A 25,616-nucleotide genomic window follows, 5' to 3' on the forward strand; every position below is an offset into this window, starting at 1 on the left:
TGTCAATGACCAAGCCAGCAAAATTTAGCTAAATAAACTGCATAAGTCAATACAAAGTAATGATACTTCTGAAGAACAAAATTCACATCATGAATGGCCATTGGGCATCTGATTGGCTGCCAGAGGTCTTCATTAGCTACAAAATATCCAGCCAGGCTCAATTAACAAAGGTTTAATGCCAAACAGAGAAAAGGGGATCCAAGCAAGCAAAGAGAGAATAAAAAGAGAAAGAATAAAGATGGATAGATCCTCTAAGGAATCAATCATATATCATATATTAAATTAGAAGCAAAAAATTCAGCTTACACATACATACCAGATACTACATATAAATATTTCAAAACAAATAGCTAAGGGATTTAAGTTCTGAAATGCTTAATGAAGACAGAATAATGTTCATTTTGAAGATAACTCATAAAAGCGAAGAAATTTTGAGAACTAATTGTCATCACTGGGGAACTGTCTTGATAATGTTTTTTATATTTTATATAAAATGTACACTTTGTTATTTAGGATTATCTCATCTACAAATACATGCTCTGCAGATATTCAAGCTTTCAAATTAGGCTTATCATCTTCATGTTTATCACATATTACAACCCAATTCCCAACATTGTTCAGTTTTAGGAAATTTTCCTAACTAAATGCGTAATACTATTTTGCTTTCCCCTCAAAAATGACTTATTTTGCAGGTTCTGGTGTCTCACACCTGAATCCTAGCTACTGAGGAGGTTGGGCTCTGAGGATTATGGTTTGAAACCAGCCCTGGCAGGAAAATCCATGAGACTCTTATCTCCAGTTAACTAACAGAAAATTAGAAGTGGCTCAAAGCATTAGCCTTGAACAAAAACAAAACTCAGGGACAGCAAGCAGGCCCTGAGTTCAAGCCCCATGAACAAAAAAAACAAAACAAAACAAAACAAAACATAAATTTATCTTTTACATGTCCACTTTTTATCTTTAAAGTACATATTATACTGTATTTGATAGTTCTTTATGTATAGTGTTAAACACATGATGTCTGTTCCATAGAACCATAAGTTTATTCTCTAACTCCACCCATCACACTTATTTCAAATGTCTACCTCTCTTTTCTTAATTATACTTTTATTTTTTTAACTCTGAATTTAGAATAAGTAATGGTATAGTACTAATTCAAGAACTAGCAAACATGCCAACTAAACAGAATTTAAATACCAGAAAAACCCACAATTCTGTATTCTCTACATAAAATAATCAAGACAAATCTGAAAATGGATAAATTACTTGTTCAAAACACTAATACGAGGAAATCTTTATAGAAGAACTTGGTGAGATACCTCGTGTCAAAATCAACAAGGTGAATAAAAATTTGATTGTAAAAAAAAAACTGAAATGAAAGGGAAAATTAAAGTGATTATTTAAATAACTGTTAAAGGAAGATAAACTTTTTCAAATATTTAATTACTATGAAGTAAGAAATCCAACCAACCTGACTAAAACTTAAAATGTATAAATATAAACAATGAGAGAGAGACCCCCATAAAAATGTTTTAAAACAGCACTGGAGATTGAAAAGAAGGTTAAGAATAAGTAATTGAAATTAGCAGTATATGTCTGTTGGTCTGTTAGCTCCAATGTCTTTCCTTCTAAGAAGCACAAACAAAAATGAGATCTTGATAAGTGAACGAGAAAAACTAGGCATCCTCACATATTGTAGCATGAATATAAACTGGTAAACACTTCTGAAAAGTGTAAATGTGTGTATATATATATGTGATAATAATGAAATATTAAACTATACCCTTTCACCCAACAATTTTACTACCAGAAATACACACAAAAAAATGAACAGACAATAGATCACAGATATCAACTAAGATTTATCAAATATGATATTCTTCTTGGCATTCTGATATTTGTGTATGGAAACTCCATATACAACCCAAAACAGGGAAGCAGTCAAGTATGCAATATACATACATGAAATAGATATAAGAGAAGACTATTAATCATGAGAGAATGTTCACAATACATTGCTGTATTTTAAAAACTTAGAATAATGTGTTTTTATCCCTCCTATGAGATAGTTCAAAATAATATATATAAGCATCAGCTAGCAAATATGCTCAGGAACACTAGAAATTCTATGATGCATTATCTTCACAGGGCAGATGTACATAGGTCAGATAAACAATTTTAGTGAAAATGATAAACAGAGCCATCTGTATGCACACACTGTCCAAACTTGTATTTCAAAATTACAAACTGGATAAACATAAGACACATTATAACATCAAACATTTTTTTTAAATCATGCCAATGATTACTATATTTAACATAGATAAGATATGCTTAATCATTAGGAAATAATCCAACTACAATCTATAATTTTAGTTGTTCATTATACATGTACTTTTTGAAAAGTATTAAGTTACTTGAAAAGAGTAGTAAGAAATCCAAAGCAATATGAACACATTTAGAATATACCTAATTTGGTGAAAACATGTACCCTCATGACTGGTACAGTATAGTGAACAGAAATGACCTAGTTTTACTATGAGGCTGGGATATCACTGGGAGCTTTTCCTGTGACCTTGCTCAATTTGGTTACAGGCTAAGTTGATGGAAACTGGAGACCCATGCCACTTGGAACCTTACTTAAACAGAAGTGGCAAACATTAAATCTTCTTATTACAGGTCATGAGAGTGAAGAATTTAAACCCAAAATGATTAGTCTCATATTCTAACTCTTTTCTTCTATTATCTTTAAGTAGTTGTACAAAAGAGTTGCCATTTATAAAGCAGTTTATGAATATAGTATATCTTGATCAATTTAAAGGCAAACATTGATCTATATCAGATTGAGTTCCAAAGTGATAGGATTCTATTTATTTTATAGCATTATTAAAGAGCTTATACCTTTATGAATATATGTATGGATATATGTATAAATACACGTAACATTTTATTAAATGAATAGGCAAGTGAATGACTAAACGAGCAACTCTATTTTTCCTCTTAATTTTTAAAATTTTTCAAATCCACAGTAACTTTCATAACATGTTGTGAAATTTATAAGCCACTGTACTTTTTAAAACCATTTTAGTATGTTTAATATATTTAATACATTATATATTATATAACATATATATTATATACATTGATATATTAATATATTCAATATATTAATGTATTTAAGTAGTTGTACTTAATTGTGTAATTTAAGAGTACAATACAGCCACTGACCTTTTTATCAATTTGTCTACCAGGAAAATAAATGTGAATCAGCATTCATTTTTGCTAAACAACATCAAACTTTACTCTTTGTAAAGAAGTGAACTAATAGGTTCTTATTTGAAAGACAAACATCACCCTCTTGAAATACTAGAAAATCTAATAAAGATGTGTTTTTTCTATGTAAATAGTTTTTACTTTAAGAAAGTATAAAAATGGCTTCTTATATGTATGATTATAATTACCATTCTTATGCATGCTTTAAAATTATCATGTATTATAATGACATAGTTGAAGACATAATTTTAATAATAAAAATGGAAGAAAATAAACCAAATAGCACAATAACCAGAAACAATACATACTTGATATTAGTATCTAAGCATATTTATTTGGCTTTCAAACTAAGTCTTTTCCTTTAATCCTCCCTACCTGCTTTCCTTCGAAAGCAAGTTCAATTGCATCTTCATTCTCCTTTAAAACTTTATAAAGTTAACAGAAATGAAAATGAAATTTATGATAGCCAATAAGCACGAAAAGTAAATATTTGCCAAATGATAGACTTTTAAAAAGTGAGATGCCATTCAAGGTCAAGAGATAGAAGTGATTTTTTTTCTTGATTTATTGACTGATATTGTGTGTGTGTGTGTGTGTGTGTGTGTGTGTGTGCGCGCGCGTGTGTGTGTGTGTGTGTGTGTGTGTGTGTTTGCATGCATGCACATGCGTGCATGTGCTGGTCTTGGGGCTTAAAATCAAGGCCTGAGTGCTGTTCCCAAACTTTTGTGATCAAGGGTAATGTTCTACCACTTTGAGCCATAGCTCCATTTCCTGCTTTTTGGTAGTTAACTGGAGATCAGGGTCACATGGACTTTCCCTCCTAGGCTCGCTTTGAACCACAATCCTAAGATCTCAGCTTCCTGAGTAGCTAGGATTTATAGGCATGAGCCACTAGCACACAGTAGAAGTGGTATTTTTTAAGATTAAAATCCTCTTTAAATAAATATCAAGTTTTATATTTAACATATTAGAAGACTCTAGTATTTAGAGTAACTGCTAAATATCAGAATTTACTTTTGTAAGATTATACTTTTAGAGCAATATTGGTTAATAATGACAATATGAATTATAACATTTGATATATTATTGCATCTGATGATGTAGATTTAGATAATTATATTTAAAGTATTGAAATTTTGCTGCCAATTTTCAAATGTTAACTACAAATGAAAAACATCTATCAAGTAGCCAACTTATGTAATTACATATTGAGTAAAATGTTATTTCCTCCAGTATTGCATCATTTTAATTACTATATTTCAAATGTGATATCACTAAAAACCACAAAAAATTAAAGGGTAACAATTATCACACAATCATTTGAAGGCACAGACAATATGAAAGAGGAAGACACAAATATAAAAATAACTTAGTAATATTCATTTTCTATAAATACAAATAGAAATAGGCACATATATCAAACAGACATATCAAAATGAGATTTCCTATTTTGGAACTCTATTTTGGGACTCCTCCTTCTAGAATCTCAAGAAAAGTGATCTTATTATGTCCTAGTCACTCCTTCTAGCTAACTGAAAATGTTATTATAGTTTGATCATTCACCAGCCCTGACTCCAAATGACTTCTGGCTGTTCCCAAAAAATCAAATCTATTCTCAGCTAATGAAGATTTATCACCTTGGAGAATATGCAAAGGGACTTACAATTTAAGGCAATTCTTGCAAGAAAGTAGAGAAAAAGGGGAAGGGAGAGAAAGAAAAGAGGCTGCTTACACTTTTAGAAAGGGCAAGTCCAGTAAAATAAATGTAACAACTTGCCAAAGAGACTCCTTTATAAGAAAGGAGATTATTTGTGTTAAGAGTGGACCAAAATCATATATATGTGAACTATTTAGTCTTCAGATAATTTTCGTTATATTATAGTCAAACTTCTTCAGGTATGAACTGATGGACATTTAAGTCTTTTGTATTTATATGACCAACAAGAGTACCAGAACTCCAGAGTGAAGTTTTTCTATGGACAACTAACCACAAATATCCAAATAATACATGTCTACTAAACATAATGGGTACGTGGATTTTTACTTTATGACTTTTTTTTCCTTCATTATACTACTGACAATTGACTTTCTCACAGCTAAAACTTTCAAATGGCAAAAACAGATTTTAAAGACATTTTCTGTAATTAAAAACGGCTGCTTATGCACAGAGAGAATTTCTCAAGGATAATGTTGCCTTTCACTTTTCCCTTGAAAGACTCAAATGAAAGAGAAATGTGTTGAAATCAAGTGCAGTAATTAGAATTCCATTTGGTCCATCACCCCTTTTCAAAATTTATTTAAAGATTCTAGATTTTACTGACAACTTTTTAGCACCACAACATCTAAGAAAATAATAGTACTTGGTATTTTCAAATGAATATATGTAATCAAAAAGTCAATATGATTTATAACTGCAAAGAAGCTGTCAAGAAATGTTAGATATGTAAATACATTTGAAAATTGGCTCTGCATCAGAAAGCTCAAATATCAGTTGTGGAAACCATGTGTAACTGGGGCAGATGTTAACGCCTCATAATTTCCCTCTTGCCTTTATTAATAAAAGGACTTCAGATATTTAGCAGGGCTCATTACTATCCTCAAAAAAACCACTTCCTAGCTGCGTGTGCATAGAATGAGAGGGAATGGTGAGCCGCACCCTTCCTTCCCAGACTTCTTCAGTGAGTGGGGGCATGGTCTCCTTTCCGGACCCCCACCCCTTCCCATTGGCTGGAACATTAGGACACAAACCTTTCTAGGAACTTGGAAAGGAGAATGACATACAATATAATGTTTACACTTAGGAAATCCATCTTCTAAGTCTGTGGTTATTTATGTCAATAGTGTAACAGTAATTGTCTGAGAAGGCAAAGACCTATGAAAGCACCTTTTCCCAATTCACTGAACTCTAAATTTTAAACCACCCAATAACTTTAAACATATATAACAATGAACATCATTTATTCATTTATTTAAATACAAGTAAATGTTTCAAAAGAGTTAGAAAAAAACAAAAATCAGACCCTGAAGTTAATAAAATAGGCTTTAAGATGTAAAAAACTACTCGTTTCCAAAGCACCAAGAAAAGAAGACCAAAAAAAATAAAAAGTCTCTTCAAAAGATGCAGGAGTCCAGAGCAGCATGGCACAGAAGGGTTAAACCCACAGTAAATGGAAGGGTTTAATACTGACAGCTCAGGGGCACTGTCTTACATCTGTAATCCTGGCTACTCACAAGGATGAGATCTGAGGATCACAGTTCAAATCAAAGCCAGCCCAGGCAGGAAAGTCAGTAAACCAAAGTGGGGCTATGACTCAAGTGGCAGAGGGTTAGTCTGGAGCAAAAAAGCTCAGGGTTAGCGCCCAGGCCCTGAAGACCAACATGCGTATATGAAGACCTCCTGTGCACATACGGGCATGCACACACGAATCAGAGATCTCAGAAGTCGGGGCCTTTCCACTGTCAGCTCTGTAGGAAATGTGACGTAAGTGGCTTTCCTTTTGGAGTCTCGCCGTTTTGGTTTGGGAAAAGGGGTGCCATCTGATCTGCCCACTTTAAAATCTTGTTGTAAACATCAAGCAGGAAAACAATTCACAGGTGTCTACAACACGAGGAAGTATTTTTTACATAGCCACATACACACGCTAGAAGTACGTACTGGTTGCACGTTTATAAAAACAAAAGAACATCATTTTGCTTTTTAAAGAAATGAATCATTATAAATTCAATCATCTAATGCAGACCTTCTCTCATTACTCTTGACAATTCAGAAAAAAAAGAGATGGCTTGATTTGCTTCTCTGAAGATTTCCCCCTCAAAACTAAACAGGTAAATATTTACCAGTATTCTTTAAAAATGGCAGGCCCTCTGAAGAACATTTTTTCATAAGGTGTGAACCACATCACTTGCATGATTGACCCTATGACAGAGTATGGGAAGAGAGAAGTAAAAGGTCCTGGAGTTAAACATCCATGGAATTAAAGATCCTGAGAAACACGGTAATTTTATTTGTAATTTCTGAAATTAAACTTTATTTTAAAAAATTAACTATTTTGAAAGCCTGGAAGACAATTTCAAGATAGTTCATTAAATGCTGATATACTCTGTAGTATGTTCCTATGTGGTTTGGGGTTTATCAAAATTATATCTGAGGGAATGAAAACCATTTGTCTACATTTAGAATTCCTCATCTACAACTCAATATTTTTCCTTGATGTATTCTAAATGCCCTAGTAGAAATTATTTTGAAAAGAAACCATTAAAGGTATGCTAATGACTCTGAATTGTGACAGATGCTGTGGAAACAGGCCTGTTGGCTGAGGCACAGCACCATTAACTATCTATCATAAAGTACTCTGGACTTGCTCATTTATTACTGCTGTGTTGCTCAAGGGGGGAGGAAAACAGCAAGAGTTTCTCTTTCTGAGGCAAAAATCGTAAGCTACTCACTTATTCTAATGTCATGATCCCCACTGTTTATCGGCATGATAATTAGGAAAATCAGAAGTAGTGGAATATTATTTTAACAACGTGATTAGAATTAAGCCTTGAAAAGGCCAAGAAGGAAACTTCACATGCTTCTCCAACATAAGATAATGAAGTCCTGTTTCATGGGAATGAATGAGGGGGTAGAATTCTTACCTTTACTTGGGGGATGAGGGAGAGTATAGAGGAAAGAAGAATCTAGAAACATCATTTATTTTTTCCCCCCTCAGACTAAGGCTCAAACTCAGTTTGATGATCTCTCATTCATTGGCTGCAGCTCTACCACCTGAGCCATGATTACAACCCCTAGGAACATCATTTCTGTAAGAATCTTTTCTTCTACAATTGGCCAAGTATATTTGTTGGCCACTCATTTTCATAGGGAAGACAGATTTGGCCACTATGGGAAATATATGTATCAAGAAATATATAAGTATATATGGAGATATGTATACACATACATACATACAATAATACATACAATGCTGCACTATTACAAATTAGCTCTATTGATCCTATTTTAAAAAGGCATAAGAAAAAGATCATTTGAAGTCCAGCGCTACTAGCTATTCTCAGGAGGCTATGATCTGAAGATTGGAGTTCCAAAACAGCTTGGGTGGGAATATCCATGACACTGATCTCCAATTAATCACCAGGCAGGAAGTGGAGTTGTAGCTCAGATGAGAGAATGCTAGCCTTGAGCACAACACAAATGCTCAGGGACAACAACCAGGCCCAGAGTTCAAGCTCAGGCCCAGAGTTCAAGCCCAGGACCAGCGCATAAGAAATAAAATAGGTCGTCTGGATTTTCAAATAGAGAAAGCTGAGAAATGTGCACTTTGACAGAGGATTTTAATAGCCAAAACTGGGAACTTCCATCCCAGAATTATTGGACAGCTCTTCCTTTTGCATTTGTACCCACAGCTGGTAGAGAACATGAAGAAGGTACAAATTCACACCTTTAAAAGTTGGCTATAAATTTTACAAGAGTGAACAAAGGACAGGAAGTATAGTAAAGAATTAAACAATAAACTATCCTGTCCAGGAAGGTAATATAAAGCCAAAGGGATTTTTAACTACAGAGGGGGAAGTACCCAAGCCAGCCCTGAATGGATAGATGACAAGTTCACTTTCATAGCAAATATAATAAACTCAGGCCATATAGAGTTTGCTGATCACAGGTGTCTGATAAAAAAAAAGTGTTATAATACTCCAGGCTCAGAAGTTTGCACTAACAGTTTGCCAATTGAGTCAAATTATAGACTGCAGTAAAAACCAAATGCTCATTACTCACAAAAAGGTTTTAAATGTCTACCTTTTCTATCGAAGTTGGCCCCTCAGCACCGAAGAATAACGACAAAGACCTTTGGGCTGTTTAACAGAGGGCTCTTATAGGGGTCTATAAAGTAGAAGTCAATGTACCCATTATTTACTTATTTTAGAACCACGTAGTAATAAACTCAATATTTTATTCAGTACTCGACTTCATTATACCAATAGCAGCAGCCTACTCTGGCCATTGAAAAGGCCTGTTTAAATGGCAAGACCTTCATTTATATGTAAAATCCTGTGAACTAATGTCATCTAGACTCTATATCATGGGAATTCCTTGATGACAGTCTGTAAAAAGAACTGCAAGGAATCTTCTACTCCACATAACAGTCAGTGGCCTTACTAAGTGATTATAATATTCTTGAATGTTATGAGTTTAATAGATTGCCAGGAGGCATTCGGAGTAAATGAAGACTGAAGATACAAACCACAGTAAGTAGAAATAGGGCCCTGTTACCAACCTACCTCCTGCCTGCCTCAGAGGAAGCTGTACTTTTGTCCCAGATAGGCACCTGTAACCACTGACATGATCACCCAGGAGCCATGACTCTACCACCTTCTACACAGCCTCTGAGGACGCCCGACTTCACTCGATCACTGCAGCCCAGAGCAGGTCCAGACTGCCACTTCCCAAGATTTAGACCATAGAATAATACAAAGAGCCACTCTGCAGCTGAGTCTCCCTGGTCCTTTCTCTGTCTGTTAGGCCTAATCTTCTCTCTGTAGGCTGCCAAGGAAGTCCCAGGAAGTCTGCTCAACTTCTGATACCCATGAAGGAAAGCAAAAATTCTACTCAGCAAGCTCTAGTGACCTCCTACTAAACATTTATCCAGTGCAGAATTCCAAGGATAAATGACATCCATGCTCCTTTTCTGTACTTTCTACTTCCACAATAGAACTCACTTTAAAATAAAAGGTGGGGCTGGGAAGGTGGCTCAGTGGTAGAGCGCTTGCCTTGTATGCATGAGGCCCTGGGTTCGATTCCTCAGCACTACATAAGCAAAAAGAAAAAAAGCCGGAAGTGGCGCTGTGGCTCAAGTAGTAGAGCGCTAGCCTTGAGCTGAAGAGCTGAGGGACAGCGCCCAGGCCCAGATTTCAGGCCCCACGACCGGACCCAAAAAAATAAAATAAAATAAAATGGGAACATATACTTGATCCGACTATATTTTATTGCTACAGAGGTTAAAGGTCACAAATAGGTCACATTCATATGTCTGGGTTTGCCTGGAACATCTCCATTTATGTGTTGCTTCACCATATTTAAGGAAGTCTCCATTGGCCTTCTGTCATTGGATGACAAGTTATTTATAAATCATTCTAGTCATAAAACGATTATAAACAAGAGGTTTTGCAAACATGGAAAGGACTGATCATGTCTGAATCTGGAAATCAGGAAGGATTTACAAAGGAGCTATTTATGCCATAGCTTGAAAGGGAGGACTGAGGGGTAGAATAGAAAGCAAGGGGGGTATTCCACACAGCACAGAGTGAGAGAAGCACACATCTCTACCTCATGCTCCAGAAGCACTCATGAATCTGTCTTATTTTATACATAATGGTGTCCATTGTAGCCATTCTGCACTTCTTAGAGCAAGGACTCTGCTCCATCTTCTGCCCCTGCCGCTGACACAGAGGGAATGCATGAAACTCATAGGTTAATAAATAAGTATGGGTTGCTATTCAACTGGATAATTTGATAATTTAGGCATCGTCTATGTCATATGACACAGCTCTATTTTAAGGGGAAGTGTATGGCCACAACACTAATACTTTAGTGGGCCCTCCAAATGTAGGAGAATCTGAAGATAGTGCCATTGTTAGATGCTAAATTTTCCAGAAACAGGGTCAGGGCAGGGGTAATCCTGAAGCAAGCATCCAGAGAGACATTTGTGAGGCGTGGTCAGCAGGGCGAAAGGGGGCTGAGATCTGAGGACTGTGGTTTGAAGCCAGTCAGGGCTTCAAACTTGGAGACTCTTATCTCCAATTAACCATTCAAAAACCAGTAGTGTAGCTGTGGCTCAAAGTGGTAGAACGAGTAATAAGAGCTCAGGGACAGTGCTCAGGCCCTGAGTTCAAGCCCTACAACTGACCAAAAAAAGAAAGTATGCAACTCGGAGGAGTCAACTGGGAGGACTGTGGACTAGCCCTGTTAAGTTATAAAGTCCCAAATCCTGGCAGACACACCAGAAATGTCAAGCTGCAAAGTATGTTTATACTAGGGGTCTGGAGGTGACATTCTTCAATCACTGCCTTTCTCCATTTTCACAAAATGTCCTGCACTCACAATGTGAAGGAAGAAAATCCTTCACATCCTGCAGCTACTGGTGCCTTGTTGTCACAAATGCAATCGTCTAGTTCTCTACAGTATCAGCCAGAAGGAGCAAAAAGCACTTCTGAGGTTTTTCATCTATAAAGAACAGACGGTCATTGTTACCATTCATTTAATATGCCAACTTGGCTATACCATGGTGTCCAGATGTTTCATCAAGCATCAGCCCAGCTATTGCTGGATCTTAACAGGAAGAATAAGGAAAGCAATAGCTGAAGTAGGTTTGCTTGGGGTACAGTGTATGCATGTATGAAAATATCACAATGAACTCCTTTGTACAATTAATATAAGCTAGTAAAATATAAAATAAAATAAAAAATAGAACTTTAAAAACAATAATATGTTGAGTGGAATCGGTATTGTACATCTGAAAGCCCAGTCTGTCAACAGACTCAGAAGTTTGTAGAGACCTATTAATCAACCAAAAGGCCAAACTATTGCTTTAAAATATGAATCGCATCTGCCAGGGAGAAGAGCCACATGGGGCCTTCCAACTAAGGTGTTCTTTCTGCAGACCATGTGGGTAGAAAGCCAGATCCTAACTGGAGGGCCATTTGATTAGACTTAGGATCTGAACCTATCCTGGCACAAGGCACACCTAGCTTGTTGCAAGCATTCCATGAGAGGCAGACACCTACTGGTGAAATTCAGTTGTTAGATGTGGCCGGGGCAGGACAGACAACTGTCTTAATCTCTTCTTCCTTCTATATATTAGACTCTCTTCTTAGATTCTTCTTATTAGACTCTCTTCTTAGATTCTTCTAAGTAAGAATGAATGCTTTTGTTTAATTACTTTTGTGAAATTAATATCTATTTCTGAGACTCAGGTAAACACAGAAATATGTTCTACATGCCTGAAAGAAAGTAAAAAAGAATATACACTCACTACTAAATTTTCTGTCTATGCTGATATGTAGATACCGAAGAAAATCCCATTTATTTTAATCTAGTAAGCATCATATTGTAAACATTTATCATGATCTTTAAAACTTTAAATCTTGAAAAGTAAGTATTGCTGTATCCTTTTTTTAATCATATACAAATATTCAAGTCAGCTACAAGCAATTTCTGTTCTGGAACTACTGACTATGTTTTCAGGCTTATCCCAGGAAAACTATTACTCTCTTATTTTGAAATATAATCATTTTACTGCAACCTGTGAGCCCCAATATAAATGCGCAGTCAATTAGAACCTTTATGCCTTGTATCATCCTGGTGGTGACAGGGTGGCAACTTGACAAGCTACGAAATATTATTATGAACATTGGAAAGGGAGCAGTAACCTCCCTCAAATACCATCTGATCAAGGAGTATGTGAATATCAATGGTGGTCTTGTCCATCTAAATACATCTACACTTTCCTCTGAAGAGGATTAAAGGAAAGCAAGAATAGAGAGGAGAGAAAGGTCATGCCAAGCCAGTGAAAAGTATATTCTAGAGGATATAATCTGGCAGTATCAAATCGCATCATTATTCCACCTACAAACAAAATGAGATTCGATTCCCAAATTAGGTTACACACATACACATCAGGAACTTTTTCAGCCTTCTGCAAAATATGACTATAAATCTGGAGAAATGCCCCCAGAGCCTTGTATGAAACTGTGAACCCTGTAAGAGCACTCTGTTAAAAATGCAGAGTTGTTTGCTACCTGCTTCTGTCCTGTCTTTTGGTGATCTGATGGGGGTAGAGGACAGAAATGCCTTCTGCACAGCTTCAATCTGATGATGGACCTTAATAGAAATGCATGGATAGATTTTACAGCTGGCATGGATCAATTTCTAGTTATTTTACAACTATTGATTAGGGATCTCAAACAGGCTTTGTTACTTGCCAGACAAAAAGCTAAATCTTACCCCTTTCATAAATCTTGAGAAAAAGCCAAAGAAACATGCAAACTGATGTATTCTGGAAACCGTGCATGCCAAGACAAGATTATAACCAACGCAAAGCTGAGAATCAAGAAACAAATGTGTTTCCAGAACGGAGCCTGAGAAACATGCGGTCCTGGCAAGTTGCTCTCCCTGGTAGCAGCCACCTTTGTTGCCATCAGAATTGATGGACACTTTTTCCCTTCACGTAAAAAGATTTCTGTCAGAGTGAACATATTTTTAATCCACCGCATGCATTTGTACCATGTCATTTACAAGGACAAAACCTGACTACTTTGAGTCTGGCTTTTGTTGTGTCAGTCTACAAGCGTAGTACATATGTGCCCTAAGATCACAAAATAGATCTATGTATTCAGAGAGGAGAGAGGCTGCAGGAAGCAATATTATAACATATGTACTGCTATAGCTGGTCTTGGAAATGGTGATCTACAAGATGGAGACACAATGAAATATGCTGCCTTCAAAAGAAGCTTGGTATTTAGAACTTGTTCTTTTGGATGCCTTCAAGGATGGAACTGAGCCAGTCTCTTTATAATATATTGAGTTCTGTATGGAGGTTAAAAAAAAAGTTTCAAACACCAGTGTATAATGTCACCCATGCATGACAAGGAATGACAAGAACAGTCTAAAGATGCCACTGTCCATATGCTGCAAATGGAACAGGAACAAGGGAAGGGCTGGGAAAGAAAAAGAACAAGTTAGAAAGGGGCGGGTGGGGGACAAGGCAAAAAATACAAGGGTCCCACAAAAAATTATGATTTTTAATGAACTAAATAAATGAAAATCGTTTAAAACTTGAAAAAATGAATTTCTGAGCTTAGGGTTCATCCAGAATAATATAGAAACTTATGTCACAATTTACTCCCTACCACCACCCCTGGTTATTGCCTTTTCCCCACCTTGATTGAAGTATAAGTAACAAATACCAATTACTATATTTAAGGTGACAGCATGATGTTTTGACATATGTATACATGGTAAAATCACCTTATAGCTACCTTATCACATATGGTGGAAACATTTAAGATCTATAATACAGCAAATATCAAGTACACAAGATAGTTTAACTAACAATACCCACAAAATTATACACATTAGAACCACAGAACTTATTCATCTTATACTAGAGTTTGTATCCTTTGACCAATACCATCTCATCCCCAGATTCTGACAACTACCACTCTCCACTCTCTGCTTTTGAGTCTACTACTTTTAAATTCCACATATTAAAAAAATCACACAGTCTTTCAGTGTCTAGCCTAATTCACTCAGAATAATGTCTTCTAGATTCTTAGGGCAAATAAGTTAATAATCTCTATTTTTAAATATTAAGTAGAAAAAGAATCTTTTAATTTGGTTATATACATTTTCAGATAACAAATTAAGTTTATTTTGCTAACAAAGCTCTCTGAGTTTTCATTCTAAGGCAACAAACACAATATTCCCAGAACGATCCCATACCTTATTTCCAAGAAAATGACCTCCTCATTATGACCATCTCACCGTAGTGATGCTGAAGAACATTATACCCGTGCCTACTACCAAAGCATGTCAACTAATCACAATGAGTTTTCAATGAAAAAAAATCCAATTTAACCAAGGAAATAAAGGCTTTCAACTTTACTATTTTTCTTATTTTTGAAATGTACTTTCTTAATAACCAAAGCAAATTAAAATAGATGTGACTCTTGGAATTGGTAGCCTATTCATAAAACAAAATTACTTTATGAAAAGTCAATTTATAAGTACATAGAACTTAGCCTACTCTAAGAACCTGTGTATTTATATATTTATTCATCAAGGGAAAAGACTTTAAAGAGAAGCACAATAGAGACCTTGTTCTCATTTTAAGCAGATGGAAACAAAGGGTATCAAGAAAAGGAAGCAATTTGCCTAAAATTACATGGAGTAGAATCTGGAAGACAGAGACAGAGAGACAGAAAGAAGGCTATTTCAGATGAAATTACTATTCAGAACAACTGTAGAAAAATAGGAAAAGCGTTCCCTTTCTAATAGGGTTTAATGATAGAACCTGGAAGCTTGCTACAGCATTTTTAGTTCATGAAAACATTTACTTCAACTCATCCACAATATGGAATATTAACCTCTATGTCTGAGTGAGACCTTTCATCTCTCATCTCATCCTAATTTTTAGGCAACAATGCTCAATAGGAAATGTACTCATTACCTTGCTCATGTAACTGTAACCCCTCTGTACAGCATTTTTACAATAAAAAGCGTACAAAAAAATCTCCAGCAATGACAGCAGAAATTCACAAACTGAAATTAACATAATATTCTCATCTTAAACCTATTGTTTGCAAATCATACTTAAAATAGAATTCTGAGACATGTCAACTAGCTGCAAGGTGAAAACTTAGAATATATCATGTATGGGAGGAAAAACTGCTAATGAATTTAAGAGGAATTGACAAAATTAGAATCTGGATTAAGATTAATGTTAAACTTCCTGACTTGATAACTATCTTTGGTTACAGAAAAACACACATTAGATAAATGGGCATAGGGCATAAAACCCATGCATGTCTGTGTACACATTTGTACATAAATACATCCATATGTAAAAAGTAAATATAAAACAAGTATGATATAAATGTTTCAAAATGAAATCTAAGTTTTTGAATTATTCTCACACCTTTTTGTAAGCTAAGAATTATGTCAAAGTAAATATATATATAAATGTTAAAATCATTACTTGTTTAGTGTCTTTTATCATGGGCAACACAAATATATCAAATACACACTCTCTCTCTCTCTCTCTCTCTCTCTCTCTCTCTCTCTCTCTCTCTCTCTGTCTCTCTCTCTCTGTCTCTCTCTGTCTCTCTCTGTCTCTGTCTCTCTCTCTCTCTCTCATTCACTCCAGTAATGTTAAACTCAGTTTTGAATTTTTTTTTTTTTTTTTTTTTGGGTCCAGTTGTGGGGCCTGAACTCTGGGCCTGGGCGCTGTCCCTCAGCTCTTCAGCTCAAAGCTAGCGCTCTACCACTTGAGCCATAGAGCCACTTCCGGCTTTTTCTTTTTGCTTATGTGGTGCTGAGGAATCAAACCCAGGGCGTCAGGTATGCAAGGCAAGCGCTCTACCACTGAGCCACCTTCCCAGCCCCAGATTTTTGCAATAGCAAAAGTAAGCGTCAGTTACCAGTTTTTCCTTTTATTCTGCCAGGGTTAAAAAGAAATAACTTGTTTGGGGGAAATAAATTAATTTTTAGAACATTAGTTAATGTTCTATCTTGAGATTAGAAAGTGCAATTTGAAAACATATTAACGATTCTATAACTGCATCTTTATATTTGTTTGCTTTTTTTAAACATAACAAATCTCCAGAATGGTCAATAGTAGTTTTGCAAATTCTATTTAAAGCTTAAATTTATAAGAAACACCTGCAGCATATCTTCATTTTAAATTTCTCATTAAAGTCTACAAAACATATCCAATTGATTGACTGTACTTTGTGAGTAGACACTACTAACATACATTACATTTACTTTTAAAACTAATCTATTACAGTAAGTCTTTCTCTATTTTCCTTAACAAACATCCTTTATTATCCTAGGTAAGAAAACAACAAATCATTTCTTCTCTCTCCTGATAACAAAGACTTCACACTGCAAAGTTTAAGAAGAAGAGAAATGTGTCCTTATGAGTATGTTTTTTGAAAGACAAGAAAATGAATACCTGTTACACACCAGGTCCCTGCATCTAGGTCAACCATCTCTCCCCAAATATGGCAGATCACAGCCAACATATTGCTTATGTCTGATTATTTTATTTTTGATACACACAAGACACTATGTTTGAAATGAATGTTACAATTTGGGAGATGGGTGTCTGGGGTGAGGAGGGAAAGCAGAAGATAATGAGGCAGGGGTAACAATGTTCAACAAAAATTGTACTCAGTCCCTGACTTATGTAACTGCAGCCCCTCTGTATATCACCTTGAAATAAAATTTTAAAATATGTAAATAAGTACCAGACACAATTTATGTTGAGTTTACTAAGTACTAGGTTTTAGGAAATTTCTTTTGTAAGTCAGGTACACTTCAGGGAAAATGCCATTCTGTCACTAGTAAATTTTGTGAATATCTATTGATTATGGACATAGTTAATTAATTTTCTATTTAACTACTAATTCGTGACCCCAGGTGAATACAAAAATATACTAAACAAGAAATATTTGTATATATCCTCAAATCAACAATGCAATTTTTGGTTTCTGTAGACAAGTTTTTACAGAATGATGCTAATAAAATTAATATATTTAAAAAAGAAAAAATAAAGAAAAATGGATAGCTGCTACATACCAGGTCCCTGTATTTAGATCGACCACCTCTCCCAAAATACAGCAGATCATAGCCAACATATTTTATGTCTGCTTATTTTATTTTTGATGTTACTATTTTTATTTTTTATTATCTTTAAGTAGTTGTACACAGGCAGTGCCATCCCAAACCAGTTTATGAATTCAGTGCATCTTGCTCATTGTCTCCTCTTCCACCATTCCCACCCCTTTCAACTGGCCCCTTCCCATACTTTTCTTGTGAGTTCCTGACTTCATTCTCCCTACTTTTCCCCCTTCATTCATCTACCCTTGCCCCTTGGCCATACCTTGGTGTTTTGTTGTTGGTGTTGTTGTTTTCCCGTAAGAGAAACTTGAAATCACACAAAAGCACTTCATTTAACCACTCCTCTACAATGTAACATTTCACTTAAGACCATTTTCGACACTAACTTTACAATGAGCAGTGCTAAAACTTTTAAAAGTCAAAATTGTTTAGGTAAATGCTTCATTCCATTGAATATATCTCAATGTCTTGTTGCTATTATCCTTACTCCATGATAGTGCTATAATGATGAATACATTGCCCGATGCGCTCACTGGCTACCAGAGCTGCCCGCCCCTGTGCTGAGCAGGTCTGAAACACCACCTATACTTCCTGTGTGCACACATCACATGCATGATATTTACTTACCTTTTTATGTCTGCAGTAATTTCTGTGCTGAGCATGTGCCTGTCGCTAGCAGTCCCCTCACCCTTTCTAAAACCATCGATTACATTCCACTAGAGGTAACAACAACAACAATAATAAATTTACTAGCACTAACTAGAAATATGAATCATAACTAAGACTATTACTGTGCTACCTTTCAATTTGCTTTCTTTGAATATTTGTCTAATTGCCCTTAATAGGGATGATAGATGTCCTTCCATACCAAATATCAAAAGAGATAGTAGATCTGAAAGCTTCTGACTAAATGAACAGTACTGTTATTTTTGCTGAGATTCTGGTCCTGAATAAAGTCAATGTGCTTTATGACACTAGCCAGGAACAGTTGTGATTCCTCCCGGTTTGAAGCTACAGTTCTAGGAGACTGCCTAGCTGTGTTCCTCAGAATCAAATATGTGTTCTACAAAAGAAAGAATGGGCTTTAATGTAGGTATATACACAGGAGTAAGGAAATGATAAAAGTATAATGCTTAATTTCTAAGCAGAAAATGTGTACTGAGTAGGTTTTATCATTTTCAATAACGGGTAATGATTAGGAATCTTTCTTCTCAAGAGAATATTAGGCCTAACTTTGGAGTTAAATTTAGAATCAGTTTTTGGAATAAGCAGAGGATATTTAGACCCATAACTATGGAAGTTTGTAATCATCTGTCATAAAAATGAAAGATGGGAAAAGCTAGTTAGAAAATTCAAAAAGTTTAATCAACAAATTTCTGTGACAAAGAAGACATCCGATAAGTTTCCCATAAGTAATCATAACTTATTGGTGCTGATCATTCCATTATATTTCTTGAAAGTAGCTTGGTGCTGAGTAAATCATACTCTGCCTGGGGCTATGTAGCTTACCTCGAATTATTTCAGAATCATCTAAAATGATTCATTTTTCTATTAAGATGATGAATGAGCTAAATGAGGTATGTAATAAATACTGCAGGTTGGTAAACAGATTCCTGCTCTCTAGAGAATGCAGACCTTACTTCATTTGGTAATTCTGCCCCTTGGTATTTTCAAGAGAAGTCATCCTTAAACTGTAGTTAGCAAAGAAAAGAGAAGAGTAAGTCACATTGGACAAAATGGTGAATGTCTTTAGGGCCACAAGGGAATAGCCCCAGAGTTATTTCCCCTTCATCATAAAATACGCACACGCACACGCGCACACGCACACACACACACACACACACACACACACACACACACACACACACACACACACACACACACACACACACACACCAGCAGAGCATATTTTTGATTGTCAAGAACACAGGAAGGGCATAACTAAGTTCCATTTTGAAATCATGTCTAAACAATAAAAGCAGGTATACAGTAAAGAAATAACTATGAGCTGGAATGTTCATTAATGTCCAATTCACAAAGATGAAGTAACTCTGCTTGCACATGGTATATATCACACAGTAAACTGCTATTCAATTTTCTGCTGAATTTACTAGGCCATAGGTCCATACACTATAAGGTGAAAGCAATTCACAGGGTGGTATTGGAAGTGACAGTTGTGAGACTTGCCATGCTGGCAAACTGGAAAGCTTGGCTGCTGAAACAAGAGGAAAGAGCTCATCAGTCTTCAAGTCTCATTCAAAACCTAATGTGCAAAACCCTTAGTTGGGGTCTGTAAGGACTGACAGACTTGATTGTGCTTATGTTAAACTTTTAATATGTTACAGGTTAAAGCAAACAGCAAGGGTAATATTTCTTAGCCTCTTCAGTAGGAAATGAGATTATGATGTCGGTTCAATAAAATTTCAGGGCCCTAATGACAGTTCATTTCCAACCCGGCCATGAAGCAAATATATTAACAATAAATGCCAAGTCATTATGAAGAGATGGAATTATAACTAGCCCTTTGCACTTTAGTTACCTATGGATTTTTACTCAGTGTTTTCCATATCTCACCTGGACACCCGTAATGACTCAAGTGATAGGTTGTCAATAAGCTATTCGTGGCAGGGCTACCACATAGGACACTACTCACCAAGACTTGCCCGGAGCCAACCAGTTTGCAAGCAACTTGATGAATTTCTAAAAGCACATTTAAAATGAAAACATGACAACACATTCTAAGCAGAGTTGCTCCCCACAGCTGTCATTAAATATGATTAATGTCGGCAAGAATTTCAATAGCATTCTACTCAGTTGTGTTGTCTTCTTCTCTAATCACTTTGTCAACAAGGTCACACAGTCTAAGGCAGCCCCTTGGGTAAAAGGCAGCTTATGTGAACTGCAATGGCCTACATTGGGTTCTCTGGATTGGTTCCCCAATCTTGACAGTAAAATTTAATCTCCACCTCCAGAATATGCACTATTATCTACTACAAGCCCTCTAGTATCAGAGCAACAATATATGTTTCTCTAAGGCACCCAAATGAGAAGGCACGTTTAAGAAATATCTCCATCTGCGTCAATTGTCAGTATGCATGCAAGCAGTGTTAAGTCTGTACTCTGCACAACGATTCCTTCATTGTGCTTTCACACTGAAACAAAACATGCTTCCCCTGCTCCACTGAAGAAACTGTCCTGCCACTCCACAGAATATCTCATTAACAACTTCTTCATTGGGTTGTGGTGTTCCAGCTGACAATCATAAAGCTATAATACACAGAAAGCAGTATTACAAGCAATGACAAAGAACAGGAGAAGAGAACACAGCCATGTTTTGTCTTAGCAACTGTATGGTCTGCTGAACCCAAAAGCACAGGAAGCAAATGGGCACCGCGTGCCTGTGCCCTCACCTGTACAGAGGTGCTGTTTCACTGAGGAAGAGTTATAAAGAACGGGACTTGGAGACAGAGACCAAATCTAGTTCTCAAGCAGTAACCTTGAGAAAGACATTCTAAACCCTCACCAGCTCAAATCCCTCAAAAGCAAAAGCCCAAAATCATTAGCTTAATTTCCAGCAATCAAGCAAACTAATACTCTCTGCAAATCCAAATAACTAGAGCTTCGTTTCTATGGCAAGAAGACCAGCACACAGCTCATTTGACCAGAGGGAGAATTGAAACAGAGGTTACAAAGTACTGAATTTCACACACACACACACACACACACACACACACACACACACACACACACACACACACACACACACACACACACACACACACACACACACACACACACACACACACACACACACACACACACACACAGAGAGAGAGAGAGAGAGAGAGAGAGAGAAAGGGAAAAATATTTAAATTACTGTTAAGTGCCCAATTAAAGAAAAAAGAAAAACCAGGATAACCACTGTTCCCTGGCAAATTGATTCACCTGGCTAATTGTAATACAGAACAACCCACGTGATGAATCTCACTGTTTTTTTACACAGAACTTTTAAGAGGAATCTTGTTGATCATTTCAAAATCACAAGCCCAGCTACATTCTTTGCCCTTCAGCAGTACCTTACTTACACTTGGACAGCAGTGATATTCTTACCTACATCCTTTAATTTAGTCATTTTTTCTCCATGCTTTACATCCAAAACCTTTTTCTGTTTTACCATGAAATTTCAACTGTCACAGTTTGAAGCACAAAAAAAACCCATAGAACTGAAAAGCACACAGCACAAAATTAATCAATTCTTCTTGATTGCTTCACTGGTGCATTTCAGACAAAAAGGAAACTGGGGATGAAAAGTGTCATTTTGGTGGGGGAAAAAAATCACTTAAACTTGCAAAAACTAAATTTATGCATTTACCTGCTTACTTTTTTCAATGTTATGTTTTTCTAAAACAGTATGAGGTCTTATAAACGCAAAACTTAAAAAACATACGTAAAAGAACACCCAAGGTAAGAACGACCTTCCCCACAAAGACTTGAGACTCAGAAAAACAACCAGATCTCCCTCACTTCTGTGTCCCCAACAGCACTGCCTACTGCATATGTGTCTTATGCAAATTTGATGAAAAGTAAAATAACGTATATTTTTAACAAAAATTATGTTTGAATTGTGAAATTTCAAGATGTCAGTACTGTTTAAAATTGATTTTCTGATTTATCCAATACATGTATAGATCTTCTCTAATAGTAAGCAACAATAAGGAAGAAAGTTAATAAATAAGTTGGGAATTTTCTAGTAGCTAAATGCCATAGGCAGTTATGTTGCTGTGGCCACAACATACCAACCAAACATGCAAGAACATTAAACACAGGAAAACATCCTCTGAACCAGTTCTTATCCAGCCTTATAAATTCCACTTGGATTCCCTAAGTGCTTTGAGTACTTTATTTGGCCAATATTATGATAGATGGTAGAATTCAGGAGTTGTGAGCACTGTAATTTGTCAACTATATGATACAATCCCAGAATGGACAATATCAGTTTCCTAAGTTTGAACAAATTTTAAAAAGAGCACAAGTATTTAAGATTTATTAGATAAAAAGAGAAAGCCGAAAACACACTGCTCTAACCATATCACATTACGCAACATTTTGTTGTTCCATGTAAAAATATCTTTTTGTGAAAACTTTTTTCTTTTCATGCCTTGCTATATGCATGTGTGTTCACACTCAAGCATATTTAATGAGCTTTTAAAAAAAAATGTTAAATTGAATAAGACAGTCTATCTAAATTCAGGTGAAGAGCCAACAGAAACAATGTTTAAAGAATATGATACGAAAGGTCATAAGATGAAGAAGAACAGAGAAGAACAGAGAAAAATGCCAACCAAGGATTCTTCTATCCAATGGAAAATGAAAATTTTTCTCCTCTTCCATCCTGAAACATGAACAGTATTAACTCTCTGTTCATTATAGAAGTGTGTGTGTGTGTGTGTGTGTGTGTGTGTGTGTGTGTGTGTGTGTGTGTGTATGAGGTGGGCAGGGTGGGGGGGGAGATGGGGGACAAAGAGGTGGGGGGGAGAGAGAGAGAGAGAGAGAGAGAGAGAGAGAGAGAGAGAGAGAGAGAGAGAGAGAAGAGAGAAGAGAGAGAGCATATGCACACCCATGCACAAGAACTTACACTAGGGGTCTCTAATTCTCATTGGCTTTTTTGTTCAAGGTTGGCACTGAAGTGGACCCTGAGATGGAGCCCCAGCTGGTACAATTCCATTTTGAGCTTTGCCTTTGTTTTAGAGATCTTAGACTTGATGGGCCTAGTTCCCGGAATGAAAAAATGCATCTGGTCCCCCTCCCCTTAACAACCTAACCCACCCTTGATTGTTGAGATAAAGACTGACCCACAAAACAGATAGGTTGAATCTAGCTCCAACTGGTGACACCACGCGCTACCCATAAACCCTGCCTTTTGCACATGCTTACGGTAAACTCCACCTATTAGCCACCTGTGTGTGGTCTGGTATGACTATACAATCCTTTGTGTGTGTTATGATCCCATTGGTCACCTGCGCATGACCAGGCTTGACCTCATGGATTTTGCCTTTAAAAACCAAAGAACGGGGGCTGCTTGGAGTCGCAGTATCAGCTTCCGAGCCTGTGCTGCGGCCCTGACAGGTCAGTGTAGGAACCTTCTCAATAAAGTTGCTTCTTTGTTAACAATTTTGTGGTGGGCTCTGTCACTCCAGATGACTAGGTGGGCTTGCCTGCATGAATAGGGGTCTTCCTACTACAGGCACTCTACCACTGGAGCCATACCTCCACTTCCAGCTTTGCAGGTTAATTGGAGATAAGAGTTTCCTATACTTTTCTGCCCAGGATGGCTTTTGTTAATGTGAATAGAAATGACCATTTGGCCTAATAGTCTCACTTATTCTCCATTCCTCAGAGAGCCCTGGGGTTGCAGCTACATTAACTAGTTTCCTTAAAGCTAGTTCAAGGAAAAGATTATTCCCCAAGGCCTTTTTAAGCTCAGAGAGTGACTAACCAAAGTTTAATTCACCTAGCTTAAGTCTCCTGAACTAGCAGGTGGAAGTTGCCAGAAGTAGAAGAAGGCAGGTGAGGCTGCTAACCCACTGGTTTTAAAGATAATCAGACCAAAAGTAAAGGGGAAACAAGCAAAGGAATAATATTCTTCCAGGCCTGACAAACATGCATGAATTTGTGTGCTGGTCCTGACTTCAATACTTCTGAAGTCACCTGCTTTGAAGATCGTGGTGGTAAAAATTTTAAATTGTAAGCTACTTGGAAAAGGCAAAACTTCAGAAAATCTCAGCCAAGGGAACATGTGTACATATTATCAACACTAAAAGTAGGCTTTTCCCAAACACCAGGGATTTCCTTGAAGGCAAGATATGTTTAATAAAATTCTTAGACTTACCAGGTGCTTTGCCTTCAAGCGCTCCTGCTCACTTGATATCCTTTCTTGAAGAATGGCTCTGGTTAACTGCTCATTGGCTGAAGCCTTCTCTCGCTCCAGCTCCTTGGCTTGCTTGAATCTATGAAGACAGGAGAGGTCTACCTTAGAATATTTTGTTAGTTGACTTACTTATTTTATGTTAAATAAAAAGAAACATATACTCATAAATATCAATAGCTAAAATCATCTTGGCCCACAATATATATGAAAAAGTAGATATAAAAGTAAACTTCTATGTAGTTTCTATCCACATTTCAAAAAAATAAAAACAAAAACAAAATCAAATCCCTGAAGAAGATATATCTAAGTTTTACAAAGTTGTTAGCTAAAACTGAAGTTTTCCCACCTAAAAATTTTATCATTGACATCTCCCGATGCTCCCTGCAAATTTAAGTGATGAACCTAGCAAGCCATCTTTGTGATGATGAACACTTGAGATTATCGTTATCTTTCTTCTCAAAATTGACCCTGCCCAATTTTTGCTGACTTTGTGCCAGGCACTGTGTAAGAAATGAGGATATGGTGATTGAAAAGAAAAGCTGAAAACATTCTGCCCAATGGCTCTCACATTATAGCAGGGATGATCTAGTAATGCAACGAAGGCATTTTTCTAGCCAATGTATTTCTCCCATTTTGTAACAATCCTCATATACAATTACAACAAACAGTTCATCAAGCAAGCTCCTCCCTTCTGGAATGAATCTAGTATTTTCCTGACTGTTACTAGGTAGAGTTAGGTGTAGCTCCAAACTTGACGTAGGATCCCAGATATGGTCCAGCACCATGAGACAGCAGACCCTTGCGTCTGCTGTGGACCTACACACAACACATTCTATTAATGAAGCAAACAATTGTTTGAAGTTTGTCAGTAGCCTCATCACACAATTAGATTAAAACTCATTGTATCTGATAAAAAGAAATTACTTTGGCACCAATTTGGCATGATACTTGGCACAGAAAGGCATTCGGTATCACTGAATGAGAGAACATTTCAGCCTAATCTCATGGACAAAGATT

The 25,616-nt window shown here is 36.4% G+C and overlaps 1 protein-coding gene across 2 annotated transcripts in view; it reads right to left on the reverse strand.

Annotated features, from left to right (window-relative positions):
- The window catches only part of Chchd3 (coiled-coil-helix-coiled-coil-helix domain containing 3), a 266,634-nt gene that overhangs the window by 138,037 nt on the left and 102,981 nt on the right, over positions 1 to 25,616 (reverse strand). For both annotated transcript variants that reach the window (XM_069996789.1, XM_069996790.1), the window contains exon 4: positions 24,561 to 24,678. In XM_069996789.1, the coding sequence (XP_069852890.1) occupies positions 24,561 to 24,678 (118 nt within the window). The remainder of the gene's footprint in view (positions 1 to 24,560; positions 24,679 to 25,616) is intronic.

Source organism: Dipodomys merriami, unplaced genomic scaffold (genome assembly GCF_024711535.1).
Source record: "Dipodomys merriami isolate MVZ:Mamm:240054 unplaced genomic scaffold, mDipMer1.0.p SCAF_5, whole genome shotgun sequence".
NCBI lineage: Eukaryota > Metazoa > Chordata > Mammalia > Rodentia > Heteromyidae > Dipodomys > Dipodomys merriami.